This window comes from Lagopus leucura, unplaced genomic scaffold, assembly GCF_019238085.1.
Source record: "Lagopus leucura isolate 7727_CA_CO unplaced genomic scaffold, USGS_WTPT01 Super-Scaffold_100009, whole genome shotgun sequence".
Taxonomy (NCBI): Eukaryota; Metazoa; Chordata; class Aves; order Galliformes; family Phasianidae; genus Lagopus; species Lagopus leucura.
The window spans coordinates 23,091,561-23,119,394 of NW_024962266.1; the positions used below are offsets into that span (position 1 = coordinate 23,091,561).

The 27,834-nt window shown below is 37.4% G+C and overlaps 1 protein-coding gene across 4 annotated transcripts in view; it reads right to left on the reverse strand.

Moving 5' to 3' along the window:
• The window catches only part of FAF1 (Fas associated factor 1), a 144,790-nt gene that overhangs the window by 34,615 nt on the left and 82,341 nt on the right, over positions 1-27,834 (reverse strand). For 3 of the 4 annotated variants that reach the window (XM_042873358.1, XM_042873361.1, XM_042873360.1), the window contains 5 exons: positions 16,457-16,552; positions 15,870-15,996; positions 14,859-14,922; positions 13,872-13,953; positions 6,206-6,360 (listed from right to left, as the gene is read on the reverse strand). In XM_042873358.1, coding sequence (XP_042729292.1) covers positions 6,206-6,360; positions 13,872-13,953; positions 14,859-14,922; positions 15,870-15,996; positions 16,457-16,552 — 524 coding nt within the window. The remainder of the gene's footprint in view (positions 1-6,205; positions 6,361-13,871; positions 13,954-14,858; positions 14,923-15,869; positions 15,997-16,456; positions 16,553-27,834) is intronic. The other variant, XM_042873359.1, reaches the window with a different exon arrangement.

The following is a 27,834-nucleotide window of genomic DNA, read 5'->3' on the forward strand; positions in this document are numbered from 1 at the left end:
GTTGAGGTCAGGAAGTGGTATATTTAAATAAGCTTGCTATCCACAGCCATCATGATACAGAGTTAATGTCCTACCCACACTGGGGGGGTCACGGCTGTTGACTCCAATACAAAGGATGATAAGCAACAGACGCAAGTATGGTCTACAGGCTTATAAAGCAGCCTGAATCAAATGGTGTGGATATTCTCTTCAGTATCCATAAGCAAAACATCCAGGGATTCAGACGTAAAAAACATGATTTTAGCCACCTTTTCTTTATGCAAAAGTAAAGCTTAGATGAGTGGATTATCTAACTCTTCATACAGTGTGGAAGATCTAATTTCATCCTGTCAGGTTCACACAGATTAGGTAAATACCTTATAACTCTGTTCAGTCTAAAATACGTCTAGCTAGAAACTCATTAATCCATTCTTTCAGATGTCAGTGACACCAGGAAAAATTACTGGTAAAAGTATAAATGAAACGTATCTGCACCCCTTGCTCAAATGCTGTGCTAAAAATGGAAACCTAAGGATGTACTTGCCTTTCAGTGGTTGTTTCCATCAGTCTGTTGTAAAGAAAGACACATAGCATGATTTGCTAATATCTAAGACTGTTAGTTAGCTCTACCATTAGCCTAGTTAAAAACAGAGTTTATATATGGTAGTGAAGCAGGAGAAGCTACAAGCATACTAGGAGTCTGTAAAAGAATAATCTCCAGAAATCAGAGAAACAATGTGATAAATGCAATTCAACACAGCCACTGAAACTCTCCAAGCAAAAGAGCTCCACAAATACAGAGCAAGAATCAAGTATATAGGGAGGAAGAAAAATTCATGATGTGAAGAAGACACTGGGGTGAGTAATCAGAAGCATGGTTTGCACAACATGAAATAATCCTCTTTCTTATTTAGTACTAAGAAAGCAGTTTTAGGCACAGTACACCAGTAAAAACCAGAGTGCACCAAGATTTAATTGTCACTGATTGCTATAAGATAAACTCAGGTGAAATATCAATGAGAACTGCCTAAATGCAGTGAAAGCCAACTACTGGAAGTAGTTGAGAAGAGCTGCTGAGAAATCTCCCTCACATCAAAGATCAGATCTGACAGCCATGGGTCAGGAATGACGCAGTACATTCGAGCCTTCTGGCCAGGTATGGACTAAACACTGTTATCTACAGCTCTCTGACACCTGCTGACAGTCAGAGTGGTAACAAAGAGGAGAGCAGAGAACTCAAAACAGAATCATTTTAACCCAAGGAGGACAGACACCCACACTTCTGCAGAGTGGGGTGTCAGACAGACACCCCACCAGGTGCTCTGCAGTACTAAGGAGATTCAGCCGTGCCTTCCAGCTGTATTTTAGTACAAATTCTGACTCTGCCAGCTGAATGACTTCTGATGGTTGTTTCAGACATCCTCATAGACACAGCTCCGTTTCTCTAGAGCTCCCATTCCACCTGGCATTAGACTTCACTGGTGCAATTGTGGAATCCTGTGTTTAAATGGACCTGTGAATGAGCTCTTTCTTCTATCTCAAGGCAGCTCAACAGCTCTGCCTTGTCTACACATTCTTCTGCCTGCAGTTCTTACACAGGATGGTACAGAAGTTGATTTCTTCCCATTTTCTGTTCAAGAAGTACAACACGCCGCAATTTGAATACAGCAGGACAGAACTTGCTTTAGGATTTGTTTTTATAATGGGAACTTAAAATATACACTTGCAAATGTATCCATAGTTAGTTTCTGGAGCTTCAGTAATTTTTTTCAGATGACCTTAAAGCATTTTCACAAGTTCATAACTTGACAGAATAAAAACTTCAATCAAGTAAACAGAGAGACCACTTCCTATTTATAGCTGAATATTACAGAAACGTCCATATCTTCCTAATCACAACCAAATTAAAATGCATTCTATATTCTGTACTGCCTTGTAGTTTTCCAAATTTGGGCATTTGTAGATTAGTACCATGGAATTACCTTGAAGTATATAAATATTTAAAGAAGGATAGTTTACCTTTTCTAGTGGGCATATAATAAACAGTTTAACCATCATCTGTATACAGGCTGTTTTGTTCCCTGTCTAAAGAGACAATCACCTTTTATCCTTTTCCTTTTTTCTTCATTTCAGTGCTATTAGGAAACTATTCACAAGTGCAACCCTGAACAATACTATGCAGTAATTATGACTAGATGACAAAGAGATGTGAACAATTACTGAGCCCATTTTGAAACCCTACACTAATAAAGTCATTAGATGCTGCCCTTGCCATGAGCCTTCTAAAAGCTTCTGAAGTTACAAGAACACACGGCATTGTTCGTTAGGACAATTGCTGTTGGCAGAATGCAAACCTTGAGTTAAACCATGCTGCAAATTGATCTTGACATTCTGTTAAGACCGCCACTAAAATCAAAAGCAAAGGAGAAAAGGAGAAAATGAGCGGGTGGGATGTAATCATGGAACAGAAGGGTTCCCTCCTCACCTTCTTTCCTCTTCCTCCTCAAAACAAACCATACAGAAAATAACAAACTCGCCTGGTGCTTGCAATCCTTTATTTTTAAAACATTAATTAGACTTTTGACCTGTTTTTATGGACTCACACCGTATTGCTATTAAAGTAAATTAAATATTACAAAATACACTAGATAAGGTTTTCACACTGTTCTGTGAAACCTGTTAAGGATTTGATACCCAAAGAACAAGTCAACAGTTTTGCAACCAACATATCTACGGCCACTCATCAGGAGGCAGTGAGAAATTAACTCACCAAGCCCTGCACTGTCAGACCCCACACCTGCAATACATTTGCTGAAGGATCTAATAGGATTGGGGAGCTAGAGAAGTATGGTCAACTGGTCTTCATCCAGGCATGCAACATTCAGTAGGTTAGTATCAAGGGTCAGCAGCTGTGAATATGGCTAATTACCTGATGACGGAAATTGCAGGTGAAGACAACATGCTGCTGAGAAGCACTTTGGTCAATTAACTCTTTCCTAAGCTTAAGCAAAAAGAAAAACTATCATTTGAACATTAGAACTAACAAGTACCTGTCATCAGAGCTGAGGAAAGCTGGCAACACCTTGAAATACAGCACCCAAGGGCAAAGATAGCAAAAGCTGAAAAGCTGCCTACTGACATTTGAGGTGCTGTTAGATGGTTTGGGCATTGCTTTGCTCAGCAAACATGTACTTTGGAAACCTGTTAATATTATGCATAAGCTGTATTTGTAAATGCTCTGTGTACAAGCATAAAAGCAAGTGTGCAGGTGTAGGTATTCGTGTATTTATGAATATTCATTATATACATATATTTATACCCAGTACATGTATTACGTTAATATATATTAATGAATTAACAAAAGTAGTTACACATGTGCTTGCACACATACATACACACATACGCCCACTATACACACACAGGCACAAAATTATTTCCTAATAACGGTGTTCAGACAACTCTCTGAAGACCTAGGGTGCCAGAACTACAGCTGCTCACGTCCGGCCCTGCAGATGAGCTCTCCCAGAAACCCTATGGAAATTCAAGGCAGTACTCAGCCCATGCAATGCCCCAGTGCAGCTGGTGGGCTGCTGCACCCTGGCCCAAAGTGCTACCATGGGCAGGCACTACTACTACTGCAGACACTACTACTTCTAACTGCATTTCTGCTGCTTGAGAGTGGCACAGTAGCCAATCTTCATGTGGCAAGCCAAAGAGTGATTGTTAAGCTCAAGATGCATCCCAACTTGAAAGGAATACAAGAAGAATGTAGAAGTTATATCTGTAGCTTACTCTTTTCCCTTTTGAGTCTCAAAAAGCTGAAGCATAAATACTTCTAAAGAAGTCCATCTACAGGACTGAAAACCTGTCCTAGTACTCACACTGAAGTATTACTAATTATGGGTACAAAAAAAGTTGACCCAATCCCTCCTGCTTTCCCATGCTGGCTTGGCTTTAATGCCACTCTACCGGAACCAATAAGTAGCTTTTGGATTACATTACTTTTCAGAAAACGTGAAAAAAAAGTAACAGTTCCTCTTGTTTTCTCACCCTTCAAACAAAGCCATGTGCAACCATATTTGTGGGGAAACAGAACAGAGTACTCCAGGAGCACTGTCATTATGCTGCATAATGGAGGGTAGTAATTAAACAGGTACTGCATATTTATTTATGGGAATGCCTACAGTGCACTGGCACTCTCCAAAGAGGGACAGAAGCACCATACACCACCCTCTAAAGAAATCGCAGAGTAGGACGAGATACTAAGCATAAATGACAAATTATTCCAATTCAAGCCAGCCTGCCTGGTTCACCCCTTAATATTTTTTGACCTCACTGTTAATATGACAGTTTCTTTGCTGCTGTTAATAGAAAGAAGGAAAAAAAAAGAGGCTTAAAATCCCTATCGTACTACACAATTGGTGACCAGGTTCATTGAGAATAGCTATAAAGACTTAAACAAGCCCTTTATTTTGTGTTTTAAGAAGTGTCATAAGGAGTTAATAGGACACAGCTGTACAGGCTCTTTCTAATAAGCAGCTTCTGTCGCTTTGGTCACCACAGGTGTCTCTGTAACCTGCAAACTCTTATTACTAGTGTATCAAAGTTGTGCTACTTAATAGATTTCTTTAGTAAAACACAACAAAGCAATTACATGGCTGTTGATCGTCAGTCATAAAAAAAACCCTCAAACACAGTTTTTCAAAAGAAACTACACTGCAATTTTTTGTCATTGTAAAATAAAAGAAACTAGAGAATTAAATAGAAAACCAAACAATAGAACAGCAGGTAGTCAGCTGAACTTAGCCACTACAGATGGTTTAGAAATAGTGTTTCCTTCTACACCAAGTTGTGGGATAAAAGAAAAGGAGGAGGCTCCTTACTGCCAATGAATGGCAATACCAAAAGACTTAAGCAAGTTTCCCGTCTATGTATTTGGTGAAAGACTCTAGATGTTTCTTATTCCTCTCTTTCCCTTTCCTGTTTGTTTTTGTCCCAACAATCTTCAACTTTCTCTAGACTAAATTAAACTAGGATCATAATCACAGATTCATACAGCGACAAAACGCAGAAGATCTAATGAGGAATTCCTATGAAACATGAGTCATTTATAAAGCATACTGTTAGACAAGGAGATTGTTCTGTTCTCCCTTGCCAACTTAATGTAAAGAAACATTAGCTATAATTTAAATATTTAAGAATATGAATGCATGAATGTTAACAGCAATAGCCAATTTCTAGCAAATCACAAGGAAAATAAGGAAAGATATACTTTTAATTACTCATTAATCAATGGAACTGTGTAAAAAATTGCTTCTTTATCCCAGGTCAAAGGACTGCTGCACCTTTTGTTCCCATGGTAGAATAATTATCACAATACAGTAATATACGTGAAGCATTAAAAAATCCAAGTAGCCTTCTGTATAAGCAATGGTGATGAAACAGCAGCCGAGTCAGAAAACCAGACAGGCCCAATTTCTAGAAATAGTCATAAAATTGGTATTTTCAACAGTTTATGATCAACTGCTAAATAACTAAAGGAGAGAAATGCATTAAGGTATGAAAATTTGATGGTAACACCCAAAAAGAAGTAGAAGGAAGTAGAAGGAAGTGTGATCTATGATGTTTTAGCTCCTTTACAAAGCAGTAGCATGATGGCCTAAGATACAGTTAAGTTTTTCATTTACAATTTGTGTTAAAACTTATTAAACACCACCAACGGAGTGTTCTGGAAGCAACTCGGGAGTTCAAAAACAATTCTGTATGATTTGTAAGCTTTAATTTCTTTTTCTAATCTGTTTTTAATATGTATTTACCAAATTAATGTTGTTTTTACACAAAGCAAGACTTCACTAATAAAAGTAGTTATTCCAGAGCATTACCCAGACAGTCCTACATGTGCAGTAGTAGTGTAGTATATACCTGCACTACAATACACATGTTGAAGAAATGGTTCCAACACATTCGCAGAATAAACTCTGAAGCAATAAAAGGAACTATTTTTATTATTATTATTTATTGAACTGTTTTTCCTATTCAGGAATAAGTCAATTTGAAATGAAAACAAGGAAGGCTCAATTCCTAATGCATATCAGACAGCACGATTTTACTGATCAGCTATGAACAAGCAAGTTTTTAATTCAAATAAATACCAAGCAACAAGACATATGATACACAGAGGTGACACAGAGACAAGCTTTTCCACTTACAGTCCAAAGAGCCTTACCTTGCTCTGTTTGCTTCTTTTGTCATGTCCCACGCCCAGGTAATGAAGTTCTGACTCAGATATGAGACAATAGATTCAGCACACAGCATTTGTGAGCAGAAGACGTTGGTTAGTACGCTTTCATCATGGTGGAGGTAGATAGCAAGAAGCTTTCTCTGAAAAGACATGAGAAAAGATTGAACAGAGAACATTTCCTCACTGTTTAGTAAAACAAAATCACTGCTGCAGATTTGTACATCAGTGCACCCAATGGCATTTACTGAAGGTGCTGAGTGCCTCCAAGTGCACACACTAAAAAAAATAACAACAATGGATTTCAAGGCAAACCGTCCATCCCTCTTCCTAAAACTTTTATTTCAGGCACCACAATATAAACTTTGAACATTGAAAACAACACTTCAATACAAAAGCAAAAATTGCATTAAAAGACTTAGCTTAAAAAAATGCTTGAACTTTTTTGGCTTGCTATCCAATAAGGATAACACTTGGAACAATTCCCTGCGCAATGAATACACCCCTTAACACAGCAAAGTCTAACATTCTTAACAAATACAATTATACACAACCTTAAAAAAATGACAGTGTATTATTATCATCCTTATTATTATCTGTAGCCAAACAAAAGAGGAAATCAAGTAACTGCAGAACTGTCCGCAGTCCCAAGGCCTGTGATGCTGCATGCTGGATGTTTTGGCAGCTCTCCATGCAGTCGTATGGTGTGGGGAGGCCTAAGGCACATCCACCTCTCACCTGCTTTGTAAGCCCATGTACGGTCAAAAGGCCACACACCAGTCTGGCTGGCTACATCTCTGAGCTGAGCAGGAAGGCCTAGGCTAGGCTAGGAAGTGTCCTAGCACTGCAAGCATGTAGGACAGGTAAGGAAAGCAGCTTCAGAATCACAGAATATCCTCTTCCCTGGTCTGATCAAACCAAGGGACCACAGCTGCTCCTCACAAGCCATCACCTCTAGAGATGGGTAACAGATCAGATGAGAGAATCCCACTCTGCATTTCTGAGCTCTGATATATCTCACCATAGTTGCTATGTCATAAAGACTAGATGCTGGAGATGGTGTTTGTGTCTCCCAAAACCAGAAAAACTTTGCCTTACTTTTTCTGAAATTCCATCAAGTCATATTTGAATGTCACAGGCAGCAGCATACAGCTGTGCTGTGCCCCCATGATACTTTCTGGAAACGGAGTCTATGTGTACACAAGACAAGAATGCAAATTTGGAAAAATATAGGAAAACTATAAGCTAGAAAAGGATCACAACCCCATATGTGGTAATCAATCAATTACAAACAGCATTCAGAAAACTGCAATGTTCCACTCACAGCCACCACCACATTTTAAAATCTTCCTTGAAAATACTTTCTTAGGCCATCTAGTGAATGGTATTTTCAGACTTTTATTTAAAGGTCATTTGAAATCTCTTCATTATAAGTAAGACAGATATGGCAAAACATGGGAGGCAATTTTGAGACAAATTTTCTATTTAAAAAAAACTTGAAAGCTACAACCTCCAAGACTAGCTTTGGATAAAATCTAACGGCTGTTTATAAAAAGAATACACTTGAACATTAGACTTTGGGAAAGGGATTAGTAATTTGCATTAATGTTTGTCTAACTTAATTTAAATGTTCTTCAGAACCAAGTACACATGTGCCAAGAAGGGCCATTAATGAGCCCAACATGCAGAGATCCATACAAGAGCAGCCAACAATGTTGACTGAAACTAAACTTGAAAATCCAGGGCACTAATGCGCAATATCAAGCAATAAAACAGCATTTCTGTGGTGATATTTAATTTAAAAAGAAGAAAGAGGCAGGGGAAGATCAGGCACTGTCTGTTTCTGAGGATCAGCCATTCTGCATTTCAAAGCATCGATCCCTGCAATATCCAGGTTACTGTGCTAGAATCTCGACTATTATATAGCACTTGTAAGAGAGGGAGGGCAAAGATGTGTTTACTCAGTGATTAGGGCCATAGAATAAGCCTCTAGCTCCTAGAGAGACAGCTCACCACTTATTCATTTGGACCAATTCACAAAGCCTAGAAAGATTAAACATCCATGCTGAGAAGACAAGCAAATGCAGACGGTGAAAAAGAAATAAAAATTCTTTAAAAACTCTGAGATGACTTCATTATTTTTTCCACAAGGAAACTTTAGGAAAGTGTTTAGTTAGAGAAAAACCCATATTGACCTCTCTCTAAACCCTTAATCTTTCCTTTGTGGTGGCACTGCTTTGTGGTAAGCGGATGGCTTTGCTCTCCTCTTTTCATGGGGAGCGGGTAGAAAAAAAGGCTCTTGAGAAACACTTTTAGTTCCAAAGAAACAACCCCATGAAACTGTTAAATATGAGATTCCACACAACTGAATGTTTCAAAATATGTACAGTTTTAGGTTCAAAGATTTAGGGGCAAATTTTAGTAAACAAAACAGGTGCATACACAAAAGATGTTTACACTGAGCTACTTTACAAGTGAATGTAATTTGTGTTACATCAGTAAACCTTGTCAGGCAAAGACAAAACTCCATCATATATAAAGATTGCATTCGTGTATGATAATGTGCCCAAAAAGTTCAGGTTGGGCACAGGCACAGTGCTAGGACAAGTGAAAGGTGGGAGCGGGAGGAACAGGGCACTGAAACACTGTTATGAAAAATCTCAATAGAAGGTATTTTGTTCTTGGCAAATGTGTTATTGCAAAAGGCTTGGAATTGATTTTTGGAAGGGGAGGGAGGTTTTTCTTCGTAACCCATGGTAATACATATTTGTAAGGAGATTTTTGTTGATTTAAAAAAAACAAACAGACTAAATTCTAAGATATTAAGATGACTAATAGGGAATGTGTTAGTCAATACAAATAAAATGGGCTTACTAAACTGTTGAACAGTCCTGACTTCTGGGAAAGAAGCCTATTCAAGCAGCACTAGTCTGCTCTGTGTTGGGTTTCTCAAAAATATAGGGACTTGTGGGTTACATACAGAGCACAATTTTTTTCCCATGGTGAAAAGTTATTGTTAGTCCTCAGGTGTGACATACTGAAAAGGTTTTATGTACAAAATATCTCACGCACTTTAAGAGTTAAGCCATCAAAAGATCTATTTTTCAGCAATACTGCCATAAGAGACAGCAAAACCAGTTTCTTCCAGGTTATATATAGTAAAATAACAGACGTATCTGCACATCTTTAAGCCTTCAAAGTGCACAGGTGATTCACCTACGTAAGGTGATCTTAGAGACCACATGCTCAGTTTTCTTGGCAATACTACTTTATCAAATGCCAGTTTTTTACCTAAGGAAAATGCAAAAGTTCTGCAACGCCAAGGCAATACATCTTAGAACACATTCTACTTTGAGAAAGGATCAAAGCAGGAATAAGGCAGACAGATGTATTTATGGGAAGTCTTGTCTCTGTATTACACATAACAGAAGAGAACCTGCTGAAGCCAGCTTTTAGTGCTGTAAAGACAATCAGAGCTAGACTGTACCCCTACATGTTCCTACTGAGATGATCCCTCTAGCCTATTGATATTGTCTCTTGCATTACACATGGCATAGGACATTCCTAAATAAGTTCCAAATTTAATTTTCTATTTTTCGGTAAAACCATCAGTAAAGAAAAACTTTAAAAAGGGAAAGCTGTTCAAGTGGTCTAACTGCTCTCCCAGGTAAAGGTGTGTTTTATTTCAGGCCTGATTTAGTCTACTTCCACGTTCCAACTATTTAATCCTATTATACTGTTCTGTTTCAATCAATTGAACTCATAGTGATAGCTTACATAATGCAAAGAATAAGCAGTAATTAAAAGCAAATTTAAATACAAACTACAAATCATAAATTTTGAAAGAGGAGAAAATGTAAAATGTGGCAGACAATTTCAATAAAGTTCAATATCAAGCACAGAGAGTGTTGAAGAGATATCCATTCTCAGCACTGACCTTTCTGATAGGAACAATGAAGCAGAATAAAGGGTGTGCAGGCACACAATGAGATTACAAAGCTGGTATGCTGTAACAAAAATTTCTAAATAGTAATTATCCACAAGTTCAGAATTAACTTCAGGATGAAAGGATAGAACTGCTAACAAATGCATCAGACTAGACTGGACAGTATGAATGAATTTAAGGTGCAGAGGCTGGTGCTTCCTTAGCATAGACAACCTCAGGAGGGGCTACTTCAAGGGATCTAATGGTAAGCATTAGCTGAAATAATGAGGGACATCTTTCTGAATACCACAAATAAAAATTGTTCTGCAGAAATCTCTGTATGAAGGAATAGTCAAGCTAAAACCAAAATAACATAGAAGAAGAAAAAAAAAAAAGAAAGGAAAATAAGGTTTTATTTAACATGCCAAATCACAGAAAGAGCATACTTTCTTCTAGGTATTCAGGAAATTAAGTACTCATATGTGATAGGAATGGTTCTGCCACTGAATTGAACCTAGAAGACAGAATTCAAAGAGAAGAAAAACACGCTTCATTTTCAGTATGCAGGAGTATATATTGAGGTGACAATACCAATCTGTGCTAAGAGAGATGTTTCACATATTTATTAAAAGTCAGCGAACAGAAAGGTTGAGAGAGGGGCAGGAGGTGATCTGACAGAGGTATATAAAGATAAGAGCTATTGAAAAGGCAAAGCAGATGTATTTATCCTTTCTCAAAAGAGTAGCAACCACCTATAAAATGGAAAGGTAAACAAAATTCAAGATAAAAAAATACTTCAGTATTACCAATAAATAGGTTAGTGAGATTCAGCAGCAAGATCAAGGTCTTGTATTAGTAAGAACACCACTGTAAGTTAAGATAAAACTCCTGATGCTTTAAAACACAATACATCCATAAGCTGCTTCCACTTGTAAAAAAAAAAAAAAAAAACCTCCTGCAAACATCTTGTTTGAAATTATCCACTATAAATCTCATCTCAGGCCTCTCCTCTAGCTTTTTCTATGGTGACATAACTACTTGAGCAAGAGTAAGCTTGTATTTCATAAACCGACATGACTGAGAAACGTTCCTTCCAAATGGGCACAAAAAGTAGAGAAAAAAATTTCACAAAATGACCCGTTCATCCAATAAAGCTTTGTCTCCCTTCCTGGCCCAGTTAAAAAAAAAAAAAGAAAATATTTTTTGTGCTTTGTCTACAAAACAAGCCTTAGAACTATCAGAGTACAGGAGGTAACTGGGGAGCAATACATTACCGATACAGTAGGTAAAGGGAAAGCTCTGTATCTTGGCTTAGCTGCATCTGTATTTTTGTGTCAAAGGCACATACAAGTTTTAAAATAGAGCTACATTTGACCTTACACCATCTCTCCTGTCTAGAACAAGCTCTATCTTGGCATTAGACACTATCATACAAAAGAGATCCCCAGCACATGAGTTAGTCTGAACTCAGATAACTCTGAGAAGAAAAGAAAAAACAACAAAGGTAACAGAAAACATCTGAATTTTTTACAAACTCTTTCAAATACCATTTTCTTACGCAGCTACAAAGCAACATTCTTTCAAACTCCTGAAAATAAGATCCATTAAAATTTAGCAGAAAAAAAATTTATTTCGTGTGAAAGAATTTTAACACAATCTGCTTAAAAAGACACGCTCTGACACAAACTGATTTTCTTAAAATTGCTCAAACTGAAATGCTTCCCCAAAAAAAGCCTTCCGCTTCACATCCAATGCAGTGCTCTGGAGAGAAAAAGCATTCACAACGCACATTAAGAACCTGCTGATGGCTGTTTAACTGCACCTCAACTGCAGGATGCACCTTCTGGACAGCACGGAGATTTTGTCACGAAAAGGCTGAGATCTCTGAGCACTCGGGCTGCCAAGTGCTCTCAAATTAAATCAGTTTGAAGCGGTTTTCATTAAGATGGATTGAGTGTGGCATCGTGAGAAACACTCTATCAAATGTAGTGTTTTACTTAGTGATTAAGTATATACCAGTTGATGAAGCTACCCAAATCCTTCGTAATCCCACCACTCCAATAAACATTTAATGAGTATATAAGTTCAAAAAGCCTAGCAGAGGATTTAAACGTTCAATCTTGTTTTTATTTACTCTTGGAACTCAATTTCTCACTTCAAGTGAAGAATGTTGGTGTCTGAAGCTCATCTGTTGCCCTGGTAAAATTAAGTGCCCTCCATAGTATAAACTAGAAGACAAGACATTCAGGTTGCTATTTCTCTTAAGTTTTTTTTTCTGATACTGACAAAAATATTCCATTACAAAAGGCAATTGTAAAAATATAAAATAAGGTATGCCCCTTTCCTCAAATAAGAACTCCACAAAGCACTACTGAAAATACTTCTTGGAACAGGAAAAACTCAGTAAAACTAAATGCTGTTTATTCCTTCTCTTATCTTTGCTTAAAATCAGAATCAAAACAACAACATTTCACAGGATTGAGGGGAAAAGGGGTTAAAGGATTCTAAAAATTCAGGCAACATTTGCAAAAAACATTTTGAGAAAACAATACATTGCTAACTGTATTACTTTATTCTGATGAGTATCTAGTCCAAATACATAAAAATATATTAGAAATAAGAGTAAGACATGAATTTCAGATGTGCCATGTAAGTAGTATATGGAGTACTTCGTACTTAAATTACAGCACTGCATTAATATCAGATTTGTAGGTACAAAATATTATGAAAGCTCCTAATGAGTTACACATTTAATGTGATATAAATTAATACTTTGCCACTGAATTACTCTGCATACATTTATGTTCTGAAATTCAATTACAGACATGGTATTCACTAAATTTAGAGTGTGAGAAAATGGTGCCCACAACACGCCAAGTTAGTGTTAATTTAAGCTACACAAGGCATTCTTACCGTAACCTTCCCTAACACAACATATCTGCTCCTTCCAATATGAATAACCTCAGGAAGCCCAAACATTCTTCATTTTAAAATTAAATATCTATCAAGACGACAAAAAATAAATGGAAACAGCATAACTTTCATGTTTGTGTTTTAGCTTTATCTATGATTGATTACGCAGGGCTTTGGGTTTCTCCTCAGCGAATTCAAGTCACCAAAACTTAAATAAACTGTTCCCGTTTTAATTTTGTTGAAATACCGATTTTACAAGTGTGCATAGAATAACAGAAACCTGAGACGCCTGGTTGGATGGACAGAAAACCTAAATAACCAATCCTGAGTGCTGGAATTCACTTGGCAGATAAAGGCCATACAAAAGAAAACAGAAAGAAAGGAGTTGTATCTCAAAAACCTTTCACTTTAAATTTACAATTTCATTAGCTGTCCTTCAAAGGAGTTACCAATGCACTACGTTGAACTTGGCAAACAAAAGATTCCCAGCCAGAGTTACATGAGGACACAAAAAGGAAAAGGCTGAGAATTAGAAAAGAGAGAGGAACCCTTATGCACACAGTAACCCATCACCACGATCACTGAAGGACTCCAATAGAAATACAGCCCGAATAATTACAAATTATTCAGTGGTATTCAGTGCAATTTCAGTAACAATCGGAGTAAATACTTTGGTCAATCAACTATATAACTCTTCACAAACAATATAAATAAGACATCCCAAAAGAGTTTGCCTTCTTAAAATAATGATAAAACATCTGCAATGATCTCTGTTTTTCTCCTACATTAAATCAAGTAACTTTAATGCACACTTACATCTCTAGCTTTCCCATAGAAGGCTTCTTGAAAAGCAGCCTCTAATGATCCAATGAAATAAACAGGATGGCAATCGCCGTATCTATTTAAGACAGAATTTTCCATTAATAAAAGTTATGACAGTAATTTCAACATTCTGCCTCTTGTCATATTGTGTAAATACAACGCGTTGGCTAAACCATTAGAAGCATGTAGCACTACACTTCTAAACATTTCCCCTCTCTCTTTCACAGGCTATCTGCCCACCAGCACTCAAAAGCTTCAAATAACTAAGTGCTGCCCTACAAATACAAGAATTTTCTGCTTACATACATAGACACCCAAAGTTCCATACATTTTTTCAGTGACAACTTAATTCTTCATTATATTCTCAAAAGCCAATTGAACTCTATTCTTTAAGTACACATTCATTCATCTCATTTATATAAAACAACTTTTCATCACACAGGAGTCAAAACAGAAGGCATATAAACTTCACATTAGTTTGTAGAATACTATGTTGCAACTTCTAATTTTTTTACAATTAAATATTGTAATTGTTTAACAATTCAAGATTTAGTGATACCAGGTTTTTTAAGAAGCTTTTTCTCATTAAAAACAATGATTTATACAGCCATTTCATTAATGATAAAACTACAGCAACTCTGTAGATACTCTTCATTACTAATCAGCTTTAGTCTTTTTGTTTTTGCATATTAAATTAGAATACATAATCATTATAATCCTTCTGCCCATCTACATAATTAACTAATTATATTAATTGATGGCAAATTAAATAAGGCAAGAATCTGTCACTCTAACTTAGACCAAGAAATATTCTGTTTCAGAAACAGTTCAAAGTTAAGCTTAAATTAAATTAGATATGCATGCTCAAATGTCTGTGATTATGTAAGAAAATATCTACATATAGTTTATTTTTATTTTCATTATTTAAAAAATTTTAGCTCGTTTGTAACAAGAATTAGGCTGTTATAACGTTAGGTTTACCTTGAAGAAAACTCTGCTGTAAATTGTAATAAGGCATCTCCTTCATTTTCAGCATTTTCTGGCACTTTAAAAAAAAAAAAAAAAAGATTAAAAAGATTGAATGCAACCTTATGGAAACAGACTTTAATATTCACACTCACTTTGCTTCATGGATTTTTTATGTTGACAGCTCACTGAAATGGTTACTGAGAGACCATATGAATTTCACAAAAGAGCACAAACCTTTGGAAAGACATGGAATTTCCAGACACTCTCATGAATATATGCAGCCTTTCCAAACAGTAAAATCCTCAGGTCCACGGTAATGTGATATTTCACTTGTTCAGAGTTAACATTCTGGACTTACTTTAATACATTAAAATGAAAGGACTGACTTGAAAGCCTTGACTCACGGCATTTCTAGCAGCTTTCTTCTTTTTTAACAAAGAACTTTCTAAGCATAATGTTAAAAAGTTTCACATGTTATTACAGTGTCAAAAATTTGCTATCAAAAGCATTCAAGGTAATAACAACAATGGAGGCCTAAAAAAATCAAGTATATGCAGAATAGTGTATAGGAAGTAGGTAACTGTTCCTGCTCAATCCTAGTCATAAACTAAGGACAAATAATCACTGAAAAACCTATTAAATGTATTCAGCCAAAAATATTTATCCCCATAAGATGCCAAAACTAAAATTTGCAGAATGTTCAAAAGAGTTCATTCTAAGTCTCTGCAGGTAGATTTGGTTATATATCACCATTTCTCAGATTTAAATCATCATCCTTCAGCTACAAGCCAAAGCAACGAGGTTAAGCAGAAACTTCCTCCATGAGAAGATGTGTTCATTGCTACCGATTACGTTTCCAGTATTTTCATTTAACACATCCAACAGACATGAGACTCACACAATTCTAATGGCCCTATTGAAAAAACAATTGCTGTTTCTTACTGTGCAGACCCATGGCACCTCTCTGCATTCACTAGTGCTGTACAATTATCAGTTAATCAGCAATTAACTTTCAACCCTTACTCATTGGCGACTTCCTCAAGGCAGATGATGCTACCCCAAACATTTCTCCATCATCAACTCCAAACTCTGTAGCATCTTCAAAGTCATCTCCATCACTGTCACTAACCATATGAACATCAGTGCACTGCTGTTTGGAAACAAAAAATCAAAATCCACCATCAACGTCTGTCACAGACATCATTTTCAGTGAAATTCGACGTAAATTCTGAAAAATACTTCCATGTTTCTATGAAACACTTGATATACTGTATTTTATTTTGCTATTTTACACAACACTATCAGATTGCTTTTTATAAATAAGATTTAATTTTCACCAGAATTATGGCTGACAGAGCATTATGTGAGAAAGCGCTTTATTCTGACTAAGGAGTTGGAATGTATATAAAATGTTGAGAAGAGTTTAGTCTATTTAATCTCAGATTTGTGGGGTTTTTTTTCCCCATCTAAAGGTACTTCAAGTGGTTTAACTGAGCAAGTAAGAGTGAGAAAGAGATACTAAATCAACCACTAACTTCTCATATCCAGACACAATCTACTTCAGCTCTGCTTTCTTCCTAGAGTGTACTTGTAAGTGAAGATGTTCTTACCTCCTCTGACTGTTCCCTTGTTTGTACAGGTGAAGATCTTCTTCCAACTGTAAGTCGATGGCAAGGAAAATTCACTCCTGACACTGCTAGAGTCATCTACAAAAAAAAACAACAAACATTTATTAGAGCTATGAACTCAACAGAGAGTTGTTTTTTTGTGCATGTGGTGGTTTTTTGTTTGTTTGTTAAGGCTGCGTAACAACATTCAAAGAAACAACTATTACTGTACAGAGATTGTGAACATACTGCAGTATTTCTGCTAGGTATGGAGCTCTAAGATTTATTTTCACCTGCAGATGAAGCTGATAAATAAATCTTCAGGATTTGCAGGGTTTTGTTGCTGTTCTTACATCAGCTATCTAAAATCTTGAGGAACAGCCGTGTGGGCAGCAGGTGAAGGTGATTACAGGGAAAAGGACAGTTAACAGTAATTACTTGCACACCTTATAACAAATCAGTTTTAAAGTGATGTATGCATAAGGATTCAAAATAAATTAAATGAAACTGCAGACTCAAAACTGTCCTGAATTGTTCTTTTTTCCTAAGTCAGAACAGAACTTAGAATCACTACTGGTAATTTTCTTGTTTTAAACTGGACAAGGACAGTATCTGTCAAACCTGAAACTATGACAGGCACTGATACAATAGAATGAAAACAGATCATCTAGGAAAAGAAATCAATTTGATTAACTTGGGGAAAAAAAATGACCAAACAAACAACAAAGCCAGGTTTCTCATATAAAGGACAGACACAGAACTAGTAACAGTTGTGAAACTGTGACAGCATAGATGCAATATGTGTCCATTAATGTCAGCAGAAACAGCATTTTAGCCTGCTGTTGACAGGCACTGGACGCAGCCTGGTGCCCTTGTCTGGAAAGCCCACCAGCCCTCTCGCCGTGGGTCTGATGACCAGAGAGATTTCTCAGGAGCACCTCAACCCTGTCTCGAAACACTGGGGTAAACTTTCAATGCAAATAGCCCTTAAGTTAATATGGCTAATTCATTTTGGCAACAAATCCTATTTTTTGTAGAATCTGAACCTGACAAAAAATTTGATTCTGTACATTTCTCAGTGACTCGTAGAAAGGCAGTTCTGGATGTGCCTTCAAAATATTGCTTCTAGCTAATGGGTCCTGGGGAAAAAAAGCACCTAAAGGACAAAAAAGATTTTCCAGATCCACTCAAAATTACTCTATTTCAGAGGGGCAGAGGAGGGTGACTTACGCTTTGCATTTCAGAACTACAGCACCCTCCTAATTAGACTGTAAAAACCTTAAGGTAAATTACATTTCAATCACCCTTAACAAAAACCCAAGAACAAATCATAAGCCTTAAACTTCATTTACTGCCACGAGCACTGGAGATACCCCATTTACTTTTATACATAATTCAGAATGACTTTATCACTTGTCCTCCAGAACTCCCAAAGATTTAATTTGCAGCAGGCTGATTAAGCAGGCTGGTTACCAAATGAACGTTAACCTGTCTGAACTAGCCTACTGTCATACTCTCACAGCAAGGTTAAACAGAAGTTTAGCTGCACAAAAAGCCAAGCTACCTATTAAAGGAAGTGAGTAATAATATTCCAGAGCAAGTGAAATATTAAAGACGACACACAGGTCAAGTCCAATTACTCATGAAGCTCCTGCGACAGGAGCATAAGAACTGTATTCCCTGCAATTAAACCCACCAGTTTAATTAGTATTTTTAAAAGTTTTCAATGACAAACAAAAGCTGACTACTATGAAACTTGAAACTCTGCCCTATAGTTCCCACACCACACGAAATACTGGTAAGTCATACACACGTGCACTAACCACACACCGTTCCCTATCTCAGGGTGTCACATACTCTGCCAGATGCCTGGAAAGGCTCCTGGTATCTTTTACATACACATTAAAGAAAGAATGGTAAGATCAAGCAAGCAGTTATTGTGCTGCTTCATCACTTGGCCCAATAGCAGGGTGTTGCAATTCTAATTTGCAACCCAATATTATAGTGTCAAAGCATCGCTCAAAAACGAGCTAACAGCAGAAGGGGTCCAACATCAGAGCACATTTCATCCTACTCCCCAGACAGTTGCTGGAATGTTGTTATTTTTTTGTGTGTGTGAGAAATCACCCTCTCCTTCTGACTTTTTTGAGAAGTTTTTGCAAGGCAAGGGCTAGGACAAACAGAAGCTCTGTCTTTCATTTCAGAAGTCATCCGCCAGCAGGAACTTTTCTCCAGAACTGAGTTATCTTTATTCCAAGATAAAGATGACACTTCTCTCTCAAAAGAAACTCCTGCACCAGAAAGTTTAATCTTTATTTTGGAAATTATAAAAACATCAATATTAAGCAAAAGATTACTTTTCAGGCAGCTAAGTCCTGTGCCAGGATAGCAACCCTCAAATACGTTGAATGTCCGCCAACTGGGAGCCCCAGCTGGAGTGTCTCAGGGGCTACAAATGCTCACATGTCAGGCTGCTCTTGGAGTGCCTTCTCTTTCTTCACACAGCATCTGCTTACTCCCAAACAGGACTACAGCACACTAGACACACTAACTGCTGTATCACAGCAGTTCCCACACGAATGGCCATAACCTTCTAACAGTCCCCTAACTAAAAATGCTGCTTTGTGGCCTCAGTGCCTGATTACCCAGATTCTCAACCCAGGAACTTATCTGGGTATAAAAAGTCAAAAATTATTTTTCCATCTGAAAACTACCTTCATGCAAGTAGCTTGGCTTGGAGGGCTTTCACGTGCACAAGAACAGACAGCGGAAGATAGAGGACTTAGAAAAGAATTCTGAAATAAACAAAACACTAAAGGAAAAATACATACTGTTGTTCAGTTTCCCTAAGCACTACTCACACATTAATTACTGGGTAATAAAGTCAAGAAACGTATTTTCTGACCTGAACACAAAGAATTCTTTGCCAAGAATCTTCCAGATCAATCTAGAAACACTTGCCAAGTGCACAGAAAGACCAGGTACTTTAAACTTGGGTTAACTTCCTTGATAGAAAGTATTTTCTTTTCCTTCCACTTTCCAGAGTGCTGCCTTTACATGCTCAGAAAAGAATTGCAAGTTTGTAATCTTAGATGCTCTGCAATCTTCTAAAAAGAGCTTGCTGGCACAACTGAATTCCCACCCTTGCAGACTTCTGAAATGACGAAGGAAGGCACAAACTGAGATCCTTGTTGCAGAGCAGCGTTATTCCACCAAGGCATCTGTGATCCAAGGAAGATAAGCAGTAGCACAAATGTGAAGCAGTGACACCAGCAGAGCACTATAGCTGCCTGCTTCTCATTGGCAAACTTTGGTGGCTTACCATGCTCTTGTATATTGCATCTGCCAAGCTTGCAAGTAAGCTGATGATTTTTAGCTAGTAAAGACCAGAGAATTGCTGATACAAATACTGTAAGGACTGTTACCACATAAGGACAGCAGTTGGACTTGGTAAATTTGCTCTAACTCAAATCCAGCCACACCCTGATGGAGAAAAACAGCATTTCAGAAGAACTTCTAACTGGAATCGCATCTAATGAAGAAAGGAAGGTCTGGGAACATCACTAGACATCCGAAGTGGCCAACTCAAATGAACAGGAACTTCTTTCTCATCTTCATCCCTCACAGAACTTTAGAAAATAAATTATGGCAGGAAAACAGGCAAGCTCCTCAAGCACATCAGTCATAACTGTTAGGCCTGTGATTATCTTCTCAGTGCTTATCGCTGCAAAACATGCCATCTCCAGTGGGACAATGTGGGAAAAGACCTGCCACATCTATCCAAGAGAGTCAGGGCCTTCAGCAGAACAGCTCCAGGTAACTCTAAAGCAAAGCACACAAACTCCCCATCACTGTCACCAACAGCTGCTCCAGATTGCATGGGTAATGCGTAGGTAAAACAACAAGGAAAAACATTCCACCTTGCAGACGATGAGTTCTGCAGATATGTAATGGATGTGCTTTGGAATGAATTGAGAGGTGGGAGCGTTGGAAGGATGATAGTGGCTGAGGGATCCCTTGTCTCCACAGGGATATAATATAGCTCTGGGTACCCATTGGAAACAAGCAAGAGCAAGCAATAATGTTTAAGGGAAGTATGAATATTGATTTACTTGCTGCTCTTTGTTAGGTACTTGATTGCTACATCAGCTTTCTGAATTTTTGGAGTGTGTTTTCCTGGATTTTTAATAAAAGCTTTAAAGATCATAAAAAAGAAATATTATTTCTGTATTATTTGACTATCAACTGCTATTTATCAAATTATTCAATTAGCTGTAATTCAAATGCAGAATTATTTCTAGCTGCATACAACCTGCTTCAACAGGCAACTAAATAGGGGAGTTTTAAAAGTATGGTTTCCTCCTGGGGTGAAGGAAAATAATCCCTGTTTTTGGCCTTTAATACTCAGAGATAAGGAAGGCAAACAAAATGCTGGTGTACAAAAAAAGCGTGTTTTCCAATACTTGAGTCTACTTCATAAATCTCCCTTAAAAAAAAAAAAACAAAAAAAAAAAACCCAACTAATTCCCAGGCCTACTTAAGGTCAGCTTGTAGTATATTAGGGAAAAGGAATTAAAGTCTTAAAAACCTGCCATTCAGTTCTAGCATCCTGAAGAACAGCACAGTACAACTATAGTGCTGCCTTTCCAGCTACTCTTGTTAGCACAGTTGGATGAAAGAAGGCACAGAAAGAAACATTCCCAAAGATGTAACCCCATGCGTAATTGCCAAGAAGGCACATGGCTTTTAATGCATTCTTTCAGACTATGATGTGGATAGGTAGAATTAAAACTCACATATATTAAAAAAGGATGGGGGCAGATGTGTTTTTTAGCACAAAAAGTACACAATTTACTCCTCTAGTTTTTATAATCTAAAGGCATGAAGGAAAACTCCAATCACCCAATCCCAAGTCTTTTAGACTAGCATCCCCAATTTCTTTTGCTGTACCTGTCACAAAGAGCTGAAGACGATGAAGCATTCCATCTAGATGGAATCTTTCCCTCGTGCCCTTCTGTAACGCAGTACCTTCAAAGGTCTGCATCCAAACAACTCAGAATTTCACCCCACACTCTCAATACTGACTCTTTTGAAAACTGGAAATGCCTATTTTCCCCTTGCTGCCCAAGAGGAAAATCAGCTCCACATAATATCTGTTTGTGGTGCAACTAGATCTGTCAGCATGTGTTGTAACACGGAGTGGTGGCTGTACAAACAACCTACCCAAGTCAGTAGCTGCAGTGGCCCTCTGTTATCTCAGCAACCATCTGAGGATCTTTAATGCCTTCACTTCTATCATTGTACAACCAGTGCACAGTTTAGTAAGTAAAAAATTATCTCCAGAAAAGTAAGCCATAGACACTACTACTCACCCTGTGAACTAAAATTTTGATAGAAGTCATAGAAATATCTTTAAATCCAAAAGCAGTTCTTTTGCTTTGAAAACACTAGCATTATACAGGCAACATATGAGGAATTTTATCACAGTTACAAACCTCTAACTACTCTTGGTTATTTATTATTATTATAACTCTGCAATCTAACAGCCATTTGTTGTCACTAATAACTGCCTTGGCCACAACTAGCTTGTTAATATTAGCTAGTCATGCTTTTGTGTTAGAAACAAATATATCAACAACCATGGAAATTATACCCTAAAAGAATATTTATAAATCAAGAGGTCACCATCTGATAAGAACTCTTGTTAGAAGCTGCTTATCAGACTTCAGTACATATGTGGATATTTATAACATACATACATCACATAAGAAATTCTTAATCTGAAGTGAAAGAATGCACTGTTGCCTACACTAAAACCTAATCCTGATTCAAATACTCCATGTGACAGCATTTTCCCTGCGCTCATCATGCGAGGTGCTTAGTTTTTTCAGCTACTGGTTTACTCAGTGATATATAGCTAATGTATAAAGAAACAAACACCAACAAGTACATTTCATAACATGCCATGCTCAATTATTCAAAATAACCTGAGACAGGGATGCCCACAGCAAAACAGTCAATGAGTGGCAGGAATCTCTGCTGTGAACATTTCACTTCCATATAATTTGATTCTTCTTCTCATCAGAGTAATTACTATAATGCCTTTTCCCCCTCATCCGGTAACTGATGCCCTGGACTGAGGGAGAAACTTTCTTAAGGATTCCAGTTTTCATATTATACTTACTATTCTGTTATCTGGCAAGATAAATACATATATTTTTTAACAGCATAAGGTAATTCCCCAAGTACAGTAAATGTCAGCTGTGGTACATTTTCTTCCACATTTTCTTGAAGCTGGGCAAAAAGCCTGGTCATTTTTGAAAGGAACTGTATAAACAAGAAGTTTAAGAAGGAACACCAATTGCCTTGCTAGTTTTCTTAGTACACTTGATAAAGGTACGTTACCACTATCTGAGTTTGGGTACTAAGCACACTAAGGATCAAAGTGTACAAAGAGCAGTCAGTTAATAAAAATGACAAAACAATTCATCAGCTTTCGATTTTCTTGGCTGCTGTAAAAACACTTTTCTTGTCCTTCCAGCCAGGGCAGGCAAAACTGTAGTAAGAAAGAAATTCTCTTACTTCTTGGTCTAGATAGACATTTCTTGTTGGATATCTGCAAGGCGTATTCACCACTGACAATCCCTTCTTCATGGGCAGATCTCAGAAGATTTCAAATTGATTTCTCACAGCCAAACAAGATGTCACCTATCTCTCCTCACCAGATAAATTACGTTCCCTGTTCCAAAAGATTACCATGCTAACTGCACGGAAAAGAAAATCAGGAGAAGACATCTTTTCAGCAGGGCTAGATCAAGGCAGAGATTTATGTTATGCCTCAGACCTCTAAGTCTGAATCTGGAGGTGATCTAGGACATTGCAAACCTAGTTTAACTCCACAGAAAGACACAGGAACAAACAACAAAATGTGCTAGGAAAATAAGCTATTCTGCTCATTGCTCACCGCTGGAGCAACTTTAGGCTGCTCCACAAATGAGGTTGCTGCTCCAAGAATGCTAGCTTTTGTCACTTTTCTTTCATAATCATTTCTGAGATTAAAGAAAATGAGAACTTGAAGTACACATAATACCTATAGCACGGAATCCCTGCCAGTGAAAGGGAGGTAGTATTTAATGCACCATACTGGAAAATCAACATGAAAAAGGGAGGGAGGACAGATGGAGCAAGTGAATGATGGCAGAAATTGTGCTTCCACACTTGAAATGTGTGAACTGAAGTTTTACATTACACTAACAGTTGAAGAAAATAATGGTTTCTAAATACAGCCAGCACAACCCCCAAATACAAATGCTGAAGGCAGGAAAACGCAGTGTGGCAACTCTTTGGCAGTTTCTTGACTTTCTCCAGAGGGTATTGCAAAGCTCCATGGTCACCCCTAGTTAGAGATTCAAACACAAAGTGAAACCAAACTACCATGGAAGGAGGTGAGGGATTCACAACTCATGTTATTTATAAAGCTACTCAGAATCCCATTGTTTCAAAATAAATGATGCCATGATATGACAGATCCTTCACATTAGGTTGTTATTGCTATGGATCTAGATCTCTAAGCATTATTAACCAAGCCTTACAAGAAACACAAGGGCAGCCTGAGCTCAAACAATCACTGAATTCCTTGGGAATAAACAGGTGTTCAATGCTTCCAAACCCACTACTTACCACTGTTCAATCACGCATCAAATAAGCTATCTTGTTTTCAGTGCACAATCTCATAAAGTCAAATGGATATATGATCTAAGAATTCATACATACCCATGCTTAAAAATGATGCTTAAAACTTCAAGTGATTAAAGGATTTCTGTGAATTAAAGAGAAGTTCTTTTCTAGTAAGTATTCTTTCATTAGGAGCAGACTGTAAAAGTACTTCTGTACTTACTGAAATACCCTGTACTATACCCTGTACATGAAACAAGTGATTTCACACCAGTGAGCAAGTACTCTTCTTTAAAATGAAGTTACATTAAGTTTTTTAGAAGTCTATCCAATTGTTGCAGGTTTTTTGTTGTTATTGATGTGCTTTGTTTTAATTTACAGAAACAAGGGCCATTTGTACTTGGAGATTAATTATGAGGCTCAGAGATTTACTGCACAGAATGAAGAGTCTTTCAGTCTATACTAGGCAACAAGACTTTGCTTTTCAGTTTAGTCGATACCAACATAAGCTTTCCACCAGGTAAGCTCTTATCCCTATACGAACAAGTGGATGAAATTCTAGGTTAGCCACTTCATCTTTTGACATCAGATAGCACAAGCTAGGAAAAACAGTCAAGTTTGCTCTAGGTTTGCTTATTAACTATTGTACAAATACTAAAATGAACAGAAATGTTTAAAAATTTGACAGCTTTCTCTGCAAAATAACTTCATTTTCATTACATATCTTGAATTAAAAAAAAAAATCTTGACGGGTATTCAACGTTTCATTTTAAACACTAACTGGATGAAAAAAAATCTCAAGGGTGGAGCGCGTTCAGGTTATAAATCAGCAACGCTTATTTTAACTCCTCACAAAGTGTTGTTGAGATAATTACTGCTGACAGCTTTATTCAAGGTTCATTTCACTTTTTCTACTATTTTCCCCCAGTTAGAAGTTCAGCGGGGCCCATGGGAAGATCCACCCCTCACACCTGTTAGGTTTCTTCATGTTACGGAGGCCAGTTTGGACATGTCACTTCCAATTAGCACTGTACCAGCGCGCTGTGACAATTACTTATTGCAGGTTTAACTTTTTTTTTTTTAAAAAAAAACGTTTCTAATCCAGCCACAAGAACAGTGACAGAGTACGTGATTTAAACCTGTCCATACAGGTTGTAGGTAACTCATTCCAAGGATTTCAGTGATGCTTCCATGGTAGATACTTCAATTATAATGAAGACTAAAATCACGAAGGAATGCTACGGAGTTGAAACCCAACTCTAGGGTTACCCTAAAGGTTAAAGAGAACCCAAAAGTTAAAAATGAACAGAACTGGAAAGTGTCCCAAGTAGTAATAAATTCAAAACATTTGACAAATTCTTTAGATGAGGACTAAGAGATTACTAAGCTTAATTTTCCAAAAGCATTGTGATGCTTATTCCAAAGGGCTTCATACTAAAAGCAAGTAACTTCTTCCATCACAGCACAAAGGCTCAGCGCAGGTGAGTCTTTACAACTCTTGCTGATCAGCAGAACCATAAAGATGCAGTGGGATCAACTCGTGGACACTCAGCACAGCTGGTGGGAGCAAGAGGAGACACTGCAGGAGAATTCACAGCACAAAAAGGACAGGTTATCTATCAAGAAAGATACCAGACGAGGGATGCTGAATTCAGAGCAACAATTACAATAAAGCAACTTCATGAAACACTATTGAGGTTTTCCATGGAATCATGGGAAAAAATTGCACCTCTTCTCTGTGAGCACCCAGCTTTGGTACACTGGTTGAACACACATGCCCATTTTTGCTCCATTTAATCATCAGTAGTATTACTGGGGCGTTTATCACTCTCCTTTGCTAGCCAAATGAAAGAGAAAATGATCCCTGGTTTTGATTGTTTCTCGTTTCATTAAGCCTAGTTAGGCAAGTTAGCAATTAAAGGAGAAGGACAGATACTGTAGTACTTCATGTGGGTTCAAACCACAAAGATATTTAAAGGAAATGAAAGGGAAATAATATTAGAATCTGTTGTTAAAAGTAAATAGGAAAGAGATATATTTGGGAGACTGAAATAAATACCCATGATCACTTTCAGAGCTCATTCTTGTTCTCAGAAAAAAACTGTAAATATTAAAAAGGTTGAAAAATCTGCCAAGCTATTTGCAGCTATTTGAAACACAGGGTAACAGAATTAAATAAACGCTGAAAGACCTGGAACACAGTTAAGTATGGACCATGAGGCTAATTGTGGATCTTGAGTTAATTACTTTCCACTGATACGTTTTCTCAATGGTCTTTTACATCAGTTTTTTCTTCCCTCGCTCTGAACCCCAAGGCAATTCAGCATGCTAGCCTCCAAACTCTGGGTGATTCATTGTGTACTTCTGCCTTAGGATTTTTAGTTCATGCAGAGAATGCCAGGCTTTCACATCAAGTTGATGTTAATGTGCACTGACAAAGCAACAGTAAAGGAGCTTCATGTTTGTCACAACGTGCACTCTTTAATTTAGTAATTGCTTTATACTGATATGCAAATAATGACACATTTCCCAAATTTCCAGTTTCTTGGCACTGCTTTCACTAATTACTCAGCGGTTAAAACTTATGCATATAAATTAGTTAAGTGAGTTTATTAAAAAGTACACCTGTGCAAACTGATCTATAAAATATTTATGCCCAGGAATAAGTCATAACTTATTGTACACTTTCAAGTGTGTAAGAAACAAAAAATTAAATACTCTTACACCAAAAAAAGATCGACTAATGTGTTCTTCATAGATAAATTGAGACTCCCAAATCTTTCTAACACTACAGATTGCCTCTGTTGAAAGAAATACTGTAAGTCAAAGCATTTGCTCACGTCACATTACCAAATGAGAAGAGGATCAAGGTAAAGAGTAAACAAATAATTAAATAAAAGAAAAGGGGACGATAATCCCTCTAGTACCTGAAAATGTGGAGAAGTGTCAGCATACACTCATCCATGAGCTTACTGACTGCAAAGCATGGTCTTAAGTATCAGTGCATACTCTTACTTTTGAAAACTTCATAGCAGCCCTGCAAAATTTAGTCGCTCGAAGTTGACATAGACATACACTCACAGCAAGTGCAAAAGCACTGAACAGAGCTAATTTGTCCTATAATCACAAATTGGCTTGAGTTGGAAGGGCCCTTAAAGCAGGGACACCTCACACCAGACCAGGCTGCCCAAAGCCCCAACCAACCTGGCCTTGAGCACTTTGTGGGATGGGGCATCCACTCTTTCTCTGGGCAGACTCTTACAGCCCCTCACCACCCTCCAAGTAAATAATTTCTCCTTGGTATCTATTCTCAATCTACCCTCTTTCAGTTTAAAGCCATTATCCTCTGCCTTATTACTATGGCCTCTAATAACAAGTCCCATCTTTCCTGCAGGTGCCTGTAGGTACCAGAAGGTCTCCCCAGAGCTATGCCAAACAGCCCCAATTCACCCTGTATTTCTTTTCACAGTGTAGGAGCTAACAAGTAATCAAGGCACCAACATCGTCCTTTTCATTTGTTGGCTTCTGTATTGAAACAAAATGTTTGTTAGGTTTCTGATATTTTCTTTAAGTAAAAAGGCAATTGTTTCAGAAGAGCTTATAATGATATTGCTTATTCTAACTCTGACCACAAATTGCCAATGCTGCTATCCAGAAGAAGTACAAAATTGCTAAACAGATTTTTCATATAAGGAAAAATTTTTGTA